Source organism: Dendrobates tinctorius, unplaced genomic scaffold, assembly GCF_039654945.1.
Source record: "Dendrobates tinctorius isolate UK_male_01 unplaced genomic scaffold, ASM3965494v1 ptg000181l, whole genome shotgun sequence".
In the NCBI taxonomy this organism is placed as follows: Eukaryota; Metazoa; Chordata; class Amphibia; order Anura; family Dendrobatidae; genus Dendrobates; species Dendrobates tinctorius.
The window spans coordinates 9,630,367-9,642,504 of NW_027361848.1; the positions used below are offsets into that span (position 1 = coordinate 9,630,367).

Below are 12,138 nucleotides of genomic sequence, written 5' to 3' on the forward strand. Positions count from 1 at the left end.
CATCTTATGGGGGAATGATCTATGGAGCATCTTATGGGGGCAGCATATGGGGCCATAATCTATGGAGCATCTTATGGGGGCAGCATATAGGGGCATAATCTATGAAGCATCTTATGGGGGCAGCATATGGGGCCATAATCTATGGAGCATCTTATGGGGGCAGCATATAGGGGCATAATCTATGGAGCATTTTATGGGGGCAGCATATGGGGGAAAAATCTATGGAGTATCTTATGGGGGCAGCATATGGGGGCATAATCTATGGAGCATCTTATGGGGCAGCATATAGGGGCATAATCTATGGAGCATTTTATGGGGCAGCATATGGGGGAAAAATCTATGGAGTATCTTATGGGGGCAGCATATGGGGGCATAATCTATGGAGCGTCTTATGGGGCAGCATATGGGGGCATTATCTATGGAACATCTTATGGGGCCATAACCTTTAAGGAGCAGCATATGGGGCATATTATTCTATGGAGCATCTTATGGGGCCATTATTAACCTTTGTGCAGCATTATATGGGGTGTATTTTGTATGGAGCATCTTATGGGGGCAGCATATGGGGCCATAATCTATGGAGCATCTTATGGGGGCAGCATATGGAGCCATAATCTATGGAGCATCATATGGGGGCAGCATATAGGGGCACAATCTATGGAGCATTTTATGGAGGCAGCATATGGGGAATAATCTATGGAGCATCTTATGGGGGCAGCATATGGGGGAATAATCTATGGAGCATCTTATGGGAGCAGCATATGGGGGCATAATCTATGGAGCATCTTATGGGGCAGCATATGGGGGCATTATCTATGGGACATCTTATGGGGCCATAACCTTTATGGAACAGCATATGGGGCATATTATTCTATGGAGCATCTTATGGGGCCATTATTAACCTTTGTGCAGCATTATATGGGGTGTATTTTGTATGGAGCATCTTATGGGGCTATCATGAACTGTATGGAGCATTATATGGGGCTCCTGATTCAATATGGATATTCAAAAACATTTAACCTACTGATGTCTCAATTAATTTTACTTTTATTGGTATCTATTTTTATTTTTTAAATTCACCAGTAGCTGCTACATTTTCCTCCCTAGGCTTATACTCGAGTCAATAAGTTTTCCCAGTTTTTTGTGGCAAAATTAGGGGGGTCGGCTAATACTTGGGTCAGCTTATACTTGAGTATATACGGTATATATTTTTTTCATTTTCACAGACTAATGTTGTAAAATTATACAAGGAAGGTAACAGACCTCATTGAGGCTGTAAACAGAATAGAGGGATCAGCACTGCTACTCAGCCTATATGCCAAAAAGGCATTTGACCGCTTTGGGTGGTCATTTATATTCGAAACTCTGAACCAATTTAGACTCTCGGAGCCGTTTATCAGAGCCATGCAGATTCTGTATTCACAACCCTGAGCATCAGTTAAACTCCAACACGTGCTCTCGGCCTCTTAATTCATTATGGCCCTGGCAGGGGTGCCAACTGTCCCCCCCTATTTGTTTTTTGCATAGATCCTCTAGCTGCGGCCATATCCCTTGACCCAAACATTCATGGAGTAGTGGAAAAGGACAGGAAATTCAAATTATCTCTATTTGCAGACTATTTTCTACTGACACTAACACAACTACATGTCACCCTCTCTAATATGCATGCTCTTTTGGGAAAGTTTGGCCAATTATCAGGCTACAAAGTTAACAATAACAAAACAGAAGTGCTTCCTTTAAATGTCTCAGATTCTGCATTAAATCCATTAGAGGGAAACTATAATTACAGATGGAAAGACACCTCCCTAGCATATCTAGGGGTTCAATTGTCCTCTAACTATAAAACATTATACCAGCATAATTTTCCAAAATATTTCTGGAACTTAGGCGATTACTTAATATATGGAGCCAGTTTACGCTGTCTTTGCTCGGTAGAATGTCAGCTGTCAAAACGACCATAATTTCAAAACTATCATACCTGTTTGAAACATAGAAAACTATGTAATGTCCAATCATATATTCATCAATTTATTTGGGTGAACAAAAGGCATAGAAATAAAAATCGCATGATGCTTGCGAGTAAATTAAGGGGAGGCCTGGAGGTCCCTGATATCATTAAGTATAATTGGGCGGCTCATCTTCGGCATATCCCAGCGTAGTCTAATCTCAGAGCATTTTTTAGATGGATGGAGGTTGAGAAACTGGTTAACCCTAACTCCTATCTTTGGGAAAACTCTTCCAACAAGTTAGATTCACACATGATGGGCCCAATAACCTTTACCAAAATGATCTGGGATCAATGTTTAAAAAAACTCCCACTAGTATTAGAACATTCCCCTTAAACTTCATTCCTATTTAAACCAGTGATATGGATAGTCTGAGTGGTAATCAGACAAAGCCATGGTTTAACAAGCAGCTTTTCTGCTTTGCACATATAGTGGATATGCACTCTGGGACCTTACTACCTTTATACACCAGGCATAATCTACCAGCTAACTCTCAATACACATACTTGCAGATCAAACACTTTGTGCATTGTCTTTACTCCACCTTTGAATTCTCTTATCCCACACATTTTGAAAGATTGTGTAGAGCAAGTGTTTCGCCCAGGGGCATTATGTCAGATATTTACCAGATATTAATGAATCCTTATCCAGATGAGCACCCCAAAATACTCTTATATCCGTAAATGGGAAGTATTTTTTGGGCAGAACCTCTTACACTCTGTATTTGGCAGGAGATTTGGAGAAACACAGTCAAAACTTCTACATGTTACACCTACAAGGAAAACTAGTATAAACTACTCATATTCTGGTATCATACTCCTTCCTTCCTTCATAAACTCAGCCCTATGATCCCTAGTTGTTGTTGGAGATGTGGGAATGCCAGAAAGTGACCTGCCCCATTTGTTTTGGCCATGCCCAAATATTCTAGTCTTCTGGGAATATGTCTGTGATTAGTATTGTCACCGACCATCAGAGCCCCATGGGTCCAAAACTTTTTTTTACTCAGTAAATCACCATTTCAATTAGGTCGTAAAGTCAAACAGCTTTTATTATATGACAACAGCTGCCAGATGTTTAAGAGCCTCTAAGTGTAAGTCGTTTCGTCCCCCATCAAACACTGAGCTACAGTCGCGAATACAAGACTTTCAAGGCACAGAATATGTCACTGCTAGGATAAATAATAATAATGACTGCTTGAATGCAGTTTGAACTCCTTGGGACACGTATTGGGTTCCGAGAGACTACTAATAAATACAGCGAAAATGAGTTGCTATGGGTCATATAATAAATATAGGCTTTATCCCCTCCTTCTGTCTTGTGCCTTGTAAGGTAGGTGTTTTTGTTTAAGTAATATATTGAGATGTAAACCTATTACACTGTGCCAACTTAATAATGATGACAAATTTGTTTGTTAGAAATTGCATCAATTTTTGCTATCTTAAGAAATATGTTCTTGTATTGAAGGGCTTTGATTGTCTTCTGTAATATTATTTTGAAAAACTTAATAAAATTCAATAATATAAAAAATAATTTCTGTGAAGCATCTGGAGTGAGGTCCTTGAGGGGTCTAGTTTCCAAAATGGGGTCACATCATAGGCTTTCCAAACAAGACATGGCATCTGCTAATTATTAATGTTAATTTTGCATTCAAAAAGTCAAATGGCGCTCCTCTTCCGAGCCCTGCCGTGCGCCCAAACAGCAGTTTCCCACACAAATGGGGTATCGGAATGCTCAGGAAATATTGCACAACAAATATTGGGGTTCATTTTCTCCTGTTACCCTTGTGAAAATAGAAAAATTTGGGTCTAAAGCATAATTGTGAAAAATAGTTAAATGTTAATTTTTTCTTTCCACATTGCTTCAGTTCCCATGAAGCACCTGAAGGGTTAATAAACTTCATGAATGTGGTTTTGAGCACCTTGAGTAGTGCAGTTTTTATAACAGCGTCTCTTTTGGGTATTTTCTGTCATATAGACCCTCAAAGTTGCTTCAAATGTGATGTGGCCCTTAAAAACATTGGTTTTGTAAATTTTGTTGGGAAAATTCCTAGCAAAAAAAAATATGTTAAGTTGTGCTGATGTAAAGTAGACATTTGGGAAATGTTACTATTTTGTGTGACATAACTCTGTGTGGTGCTAATAAAAATATGGATATCTTATAGCCTACATAATGTAATATATTGTTTATATGTTTTGATATAGTGTGGTCATTAGACCAAGGATGGAAAGTATTGCAAATATGAAATATGGTTGTTTGAATCCAAACACTATATTGCAATATACTATGGTGTAATATCATTAATGCTGAACTTTGACACTGAGCCACAAAGCGTTTGCTCTGTGTCAATACCGTAAGACAAGGAATTGTTCTGTGGTCTTTGAAGCTCTGTGTTTCAAAGATTCATTATCCTGATTTGTACACAAGTGACCACTGTGATATTTGCGTTGACAAACAGTGATAGATACTGAATACTTTCACTTGGGGGGTGGTTGATGGGAATTCTACAAGGAGCTTTCCAACTAATTCTGTGTGGTGCATTCTTACAATAGGAATAACAACTGTATAGATAATGAATATTTATGCTGCTTGAACATGGAAGTCTTGTGCTCAATAATAGTATGATTCTTGATTGACAAGAGAGACCAAAATGTTATGGTCTCATGTAGCAATATTGGGTCATGTATGACATCAATAATCGAGGACCGATTGTGATACACATCTTGACATGTATGCGTGTGTGCCTGGGTTACGATAGGTATCCAGTTTTCAGAATAGGTGATTATGGAAGTCATGCTGCCCATCTTAGAGCGTTATGCTATGAGCATGAAGAGTTAACTTTGTAACAAGCAACATATGTTGAACTTTGAACAGTGATAGACAACTATGACAAGTTGACCAGAGGCAAACAGAGTCTGGGTTATAATCAGTAGCAAAACAACACTGATGCATTGTGCTATTGTTAAGAGACATACTAATGGCAAACAAATCTCTGGTTGGTGCAAACAAACTAAGATTGTAGTAGTCTATAACAAACAGACCTTGAAGTCTTGTGCTGTTGTCAAGACAACAACATACTGTGCAGATTCAAGATTCTGATGCAGACTAAACATACTGCACAGTTGTAATGTGGGAGTGTTGTGTATAAAAAGGTGGACCCTATGTCAGTGAGGGGAAGGGACATTTACAGAGGGGACATTTCCAGGAAAGGACATTTCCAGAAGCTATCATGGGTGTACGGTTTCGGTGATGACAAGGCCAGAGTATTTTCCTTCTTGACACTGTGGTCCCTCCAGTAGAGAAGTGATGCTACAATGCTTGGTAATGTATAGTATGGATACTTATTTCTCTATGTACTATAATTCATAATAATTGTATGAGTAACGTGAAATTAATTAACAAGACAGGGTAATATTATATCTGCCATTCCATTAATTTGGTGTTTTATAATCATTGTATACTAAAATTGTGTTATATCCAAGTAGTAGCCTTCTTTAAAGCCGTATCCGAACCTTATTGCTGAACAGTTGGCAATACACTCTGCAACTTACAGGCACAAAAATTTGATACATTTTCAAACTGTCAAATTTTAGATATGTTCACAATTATACACAAGTCATATCAACCAAAATATACCACTATCATCAAGTACCCTGTGTCACAAAAAAAAAATCTCAGGATCAGTTGAAACATTCCAGAGTTAATACCACATATAGTGACACTGATCACGAAGGTGAAAGCAAGCTTGGGGAGTGAAGGGGTTAATCTTTATGGTCTCCTGATGAAGAAGTGAGAGGACTCTGAAATGCATTGGGAGCAAACAGTACTGTTAGCCTCTGTTGTTTCTTGGCTTCTTTTGTGAGGATTCACTACGAGCAGTGCAGGTTACCGCGATTCCTAATATTTGAATACGTTGCATCTGCTAACCTGTGGGACTGCAGCAGCTGGAAACCTGTACTCTGAAACGTTGCGTTTTTGGGTACAGGAAAACCTCCTCTTTTGGCAGAAAAGAAGCAGCGTAAAAAATGCAGACTTGATGCGTTTTTTTTAGTATCTCAAAGTTCAGCCATAAAAGCATGAACGCAGGTTACCAATGCAATATATATGTTCATGAAAAAATACACAATACAAATGTACATGGGGGAGGTGAATTGGTCAGGAATACTTAAGACACTGGCTACTGACTACATTGAATTTGCAGGACACTGTTTAGTTTTACACTTTGATCTCCCATTGAGTTGCTCAGGCATTGCTCAATTTCACACCTTGGTCAGCCACAGACATTGTTTAATCTCACACCTTGGTCACCCAATGTTTACTGCATTTTCGGATTATAAAACGCTCTGGATTATAAGACTCACCCCAAATTTTGAGGAAAAAAATAGGTTTTTTTTTTAAATAAAATGGTGGTGCTTCTTAGAATCCATGCTTCTTACTGCTTACCGGTGGTGGTGGCTGAGGTGAAGCGGGGTTCCAGAGTCGCTGCTGGAGGAGGCAGGAGTGTAGTGATGCCGCAGGCCGGGACGAGGGGGTGTCCGATGTGCAGTACGCCGCTGCAGGTGTCCGGTGCTGCATTTCAGCGCTGAAATCTCATTAACGTCTCTATGTTTTATACGTTTGCATACTTGTGGTAATGTGATGACCACTGAACCATTGACAGAGGTAAATGAGAAGCTAGTTCTTGTTTTTGTGTTTTACTACCTCACAACCTGGAATTTCACTGTTTTTTTTAGCGTGAACATTTGAGTTTCTTTTTATTGTAAAGAAAACAACAAATAGGACAAAATAACTGAAAACTTCAGTGTGCATAAGTATTCGACCCCTAAAGTCAGAACTTTGTAGAGACTCCATTTGCCACCATTACAGTTGCAAGTCGCTTTGTGTAAGTCTCCATGAGCATTTCCACATGTTGACACTGGGATTTTTGCACATTCTTCAAGGCAAAACTGTTCCAGCGCCTTTAAGTTACATGGCTTCCTCTGGTGAACTGCATTCTTCATGTCTGACCACAGATTCTCAATTGGAGTAATGTCTGGGCTTTGAGTAGGCCACTCAAAAACATTTGCACGTTTTCCCTTAAACCATCCAGGTGTTGTTTTAGCAGTATGCTTTGGGTCATTGTCTTGTCTATCCCAATCTGAAATCACTGACAGGCTTAAACAGGTTTTGCTCAAAAATATCCCTATATTTCGCACCTTCCATCTTCCCCTCAACTCTGACCGTTTACTCTGTCCCTGCTGCCAAAAAGCATCACCATAGCATGATGCTGCCACCACAATGTTTCACTGTGGGGATAGTGTTCTTGGTGTGATGAACTTTGTTGGTTTAGCACCAGATATAGCGTTTACTTTGGTGGCCAAAAAGTTCAGTTTTTATCTCATCCGACCACAGCACCATCCTCCATATATTTGGTGAGTCTCCCACATGTCTTTTGGCAAACTCAAAATCAGCCTTACAATTTTTGTGTGCATGTAAAAGCTTTACTCTGCCCACACTTCCATAAAGCTACCCATGTGAAGTGTACGACTTATTGTGGTCATATGGACAGATACTCTAGTCTTTGCTTGGGAACGCTGCAACTACTTCAAGGTTACTTCTCTGATTAATGCACTCTTTACCCTGGGTGAGAGATTTGGCGGGCGGTCCTCTCTTTGCAGGTTTGTTGTAGTACCATGTTTTCCATTTAAATCATAGAATAGTAGAGTTGGAAGGGACCTCCTGGGCCATCTGGTCCAACCCCCTGCTCAAAGCAGGATTCGCTAAATCATCCCAGTCAGATGTCTGTCCAGCCTCTGTTTGAAGACTTCCATTGAAGGAGAACGCACCACTTCTCGTGGCAGCCTGTTCCACTCATTGATCACTCTAACTGTCAAAAAGTTTTTTCTAATATCTAATCTGTGTCTCCTCCCATTCAGTTTCATCCCATTGCTTCTAGTCTTTCCTTGTGCAAATGAGAATAAAGTTGATCCTTCTACAATGTGACAGCCCTTTAGATATTTGTAGACAGCTATTAAGTCTCCTCTCAGTCTTCTCTTTTGCAAACTAAACATTCCCAAATCCTGCAATGTTTCCTCATAAGACAGGGTTTGCAGACCGGTCACCATTCTGGTCGCTCTTTTCTGAACTTGCTCCAGTTTGTTGATGTCTTTTTTAAAATGTGGTGCCCAAAACTGGACACAATATTCCAGATGAGGTCTGACCAAAGTGGAATAGAGGGAAATAATGACTTCACGTGATCTAGACTGTATGCTTCTGTTAATACATCCTAGAATTGCATTTGCCTTTTTTGCTGCTGCATCACACTGTTGACTCATATTCAGTCTGTGATCTATTAGTATACCCAAGTCTTTTTCACATGTGCTGTTGCTTAGCCCTATTCCTCCCATTCTATATATGCTTTTTTCATTTTTATTGCCCAGATGTAGTACTTTGCATTTCTCCCTGTTAAAAACCATTCTGTTAGTTGCTGCCCACTTCTCCAGTTTATTTAAATCTTTTTTAATCCTCTCTCTCTCTTCTCTTGTATTAGCTATCCCTCCTAGCTTTGTGTCATCAGCAAATTTAATCAGTTTACCCTCAATTCCTTCATCTAAATCGTTGATAAAGATGTTGAACAATACAGGGCCCAGGACAGAGCCCTGTGGTACCCAACTTGAGACATTCTTCCAACTGGATGTGCAGCCATTTACGACCACTCTTTGGGTCCGATCACTAAGCCAGTTATGAATCCACCTAACAGTTGCCTTGTCCATTCCATACTTAGTCATTTTTTCAATAAGGATTGTATGAGAGACTTTGTCAAATGCTTTGCTGAAGTCAAGATATACTATATCTACAGCATTTCCTTGATCCACCCAATCAGTGATACCGTCATAGAAGGAAATTAAGTTAGTCTGACATGACTTATTAGTTACAAACCCATGCTGACTCTGTTTAATCACTTCATTCTTATCCAGGTATTGACATACATGTTTTTTAATAATTTGTTCAAAGATCTTTCCTGGTATAGAAGTCAGACTCACCGGCCTATAGTTGCCTGGGTCCACCTTCTTCCCCTTTTTGAAGATAGGAACAACATTTGCTCTTCTCCAGTCTTCTGGCACTTCTCCTGTTTTTCAAGAATTTTCAAAAATTATGGAGAGGGGTTCAAAAATTTCTTCTGCTATCTCCTTCAGTACTCTGGGGTGTAATTCATCTGGACCTGGAGACTTGAACTCATTTAGGTTAGCTAAGTGTTTCCTCACTATCTTTCTGTTTATAGATATCCTGGATTCTTCTATTCCCTTAATAGGACAGTGAATAACAGTTGATGTTACATTTCCTTTCTGAGAGAAAACAGATGCAAAATAGGAATTTAAACGTTCAGCCTTCTCAACATCCTGTCTTACCATTTCATCATTTTCATCCTGTAAAAATCCTATAGCATCTTTGACTTTTCTTTTACTTTTGACATATCCCCAAAATCCTTTATTATTGCTTTTGACATCTCTTGCAAGCCTCAATTCATTTTCAGCTTTAGATAATCTGATTTGTGCCCTGCAGGTTCTGCAGACAGCATTATATTCTTCTTTAGATATGCCTCCCTCTTTCCATTTTATAAACATTTTTTTCTTCCTTTTTAGCATGTGCTTAAGTTCTGTGTTCATCCATCCTGGTTTCCTTAAATGCTTCCTATTCTTCCCTCTTTTCGGAATTGTTAACAACTGTGCTTTGAGAATTTCATTTTTCAAGATTTCCCATCCTTCCTGGACATTTTTGTCTTTAAGGATATCCAGCCATTGGATCCCTCCAATTCTCTTTCTGAATCCCTTAAAATCTGCCTTTCTGAAATCTAACCTTGACGTCTGAGTCTTCACAGGTCTTCCGCCTCTAGTTATCCAAAATTCTAAAATAGCATGGTCGCTACCTCCTAGGGTCCCAGCCACTTTTACCTCCTCAACCATTTCCTCCCTGTTTATAAGGATTAGATCCAAGGTAGCAGTTCCCCTTGTTTTCTCCCCTACCTTTTGGAAGATAAAGTTGTCAGCAAGAGAGGATAAGAATTTCCTTGACCTGTTTGTTTTGCCTGAGAGAGATTCCCAACAAATGTCTGGATAGTTGAAATCTCCCATGACAACTATGTCATATTTTTTGGAGAACTTGGCCATTTGATGCATAAAGAGTTCATCCATATCTTCAGCTTGCACAGGCGGCCTGTAGTAAATGCCTACAATGGTGTCCTTTCCATTGTTCTGTCCTTGTATTCTTACCCAAACAGTTTCCACAGAACTCCCAGTCTCTGAAGCTTCAATCTCTGTGCAGATATACGCGTTTCTAACATACAATGCGACACCCCCTCCTCGTTTATCAAGTCTGTTTCTTGCAAATAAGTTGTATCCTTCTAGTCTTGTATTCCAATCATGTGTATTGTCCCACCAAGTTTCAGTGATTCCAATGACATCATATTTCTTTTCCTGTGTTAGTAGTTCCAGTTCTCCTTGTTTGTTGCCCATGCTTTGTGCATTAGTATAGAAACACTTTAGTTTGTGATTGGTTTCTCTTTCTCCAATATTTTTATTAATTAGATTCTTTCGTCTTTGTTCTTCCTTTCCACTTCTAATAGCAGAGTTCTCAATAGCATTTGTCAGGTGTATGGCTTTTTCTGGTCTTTTGCTTCCCTTCCCACGTTGTTCTAGTTTAAAGCTCTCCTTACAAGTGTAGCAAGGCGACTTATTTGATGATAACAGATTTGATGGTGCTCCGGATCATCAGAGATTGGGATATTTTTTTCTTTTTATAACCCAAGCCAGACTTGTCCTTCTTAACAACTTTGCCCTTGACTTGTTTGGAAATCTCCTTAGTCTTCTTGGTGGTGTTTGGTTATTGGTGCCTCTTGCTTAATGGTGTTGTAGCCTCTGTGAGCTTTTCAGAATAGGAGTGTATATAGTGACAGACCATGTGACAATTAGATTGCACACAGGTGGGCTTCTTTTCACTAAGCATGGGCCTTTGAAGATCATTATAAAAGAGGTGAATACATATGCATATTCCAATTTTTAGTTATTTGATCCCATAAAATTAAATTTATGCCTATATTTTTCTCACTTCACCTCCCCATCTTAGACTATTTAATGCTGATGCATCACACGCGAATCAGATTACAAAATTTAAACACAAGCTATAATGTAACAAAATAAATAAAAAGTCAAGAAGGTGAGGGTTGAATACTTTTACAAGCCACTGCATGTATGTTAGAAACTGTTAGGATTTAGCAAGCTGCACTGCTTGCCAAAAATGTCCCCAGGGCTGGAAAACCTCTTAAATAGCAGGAGTATCTGCAGTGTCCTTGCACGCATGATTTCAATACAATTGGATTCTTGGGAAAAAGAGGAAATTTATATCAACTAGATTAAAAATAGTGGTGTAAATTGTTCAAAGTAACAAGAGATGAATGGATGCAAAATTTCCACCTAAGCATTGATAAAAGGATTTTTTGGGATAGAAGAAGCAAACGTGTGGTACCTGGAATCCCCTTTTTGGGTAAACCATTATTACTTGTCTTTAAAGTGAACATGTAGCGGCCCCCTACCTCTTGTGGAACTGGTCGACATCTTACAAGCTAGCACGACCAGGGCAGGACGTACATACATATTGACCAACTGGTTCCTATAGAAGGCACACATGAGCAAAGTAGCAGCCCGGATAAAGACTTGTTCTTCTGTAATAACATCATTTGGTCTGCTCTCATATAAGACTACTTCTCCATCAGCAAGTTTCATAATGTTTGAGTGAAGGTCCACGCTTGATCGAACTACTTTACAGGCTGACATGTTTTCTATAACACATAAAAAAAATAAGGTGAAACAAGAAGTTTACACTCTTTCTCTGCTATTGTTACTTTTTTATATACTTATACTAAAACTGATAATAAAAAAAACCTCACAGATTCATCTTTCAAGTAATTAAACAATACTAAAAAATTAGGAATTATCTCCTTTGGGGTATAAAAAGATTTCCCAACTTTTGAACTGGGAAATATTGCTGGAGTAAGCTTTATAATGGAAACGCTACAGTATATCACTAATGAATGCCCATCTCTGCCCCAGATTATTGACTGAAAGGTCTGACTATCTAGCATTGTTCAGGTCACTCACTG

At 39.1% G+C, this 12,138-nt stretch overlaps 1 protein-coding gene across 5 annotated transcripts in view; it reads right to left on the reverse strand.

Moving 5' to 3' along the window:
• GNPAT (glyceronephosphate O-acyltransferase) overlaps positions 1–12,138 on the reverse strand; it is a 447,736-nt gene that overhangs the window by 172,327 nt on the left and 263,271 nt on the right. For 3 of the 5 annotated variants that reach the window (XM_073551868.1, XM_073551867.1, XM_073551866.1), the window contains one exon: positions 11,572–11,817. The exons of the other annotated variants lie outside the window; for them this stretch is intronic. In XM_073551868.1, the coding sequence (XP_073407969.1) occupies positions 11,572–11,817 (246 nt within the window). The remainder of the gene's footprint in view (positions 1–11,571; positions 11,818–12,138) is intronic. 5 annotated transcript variants of the gene reach the window in all.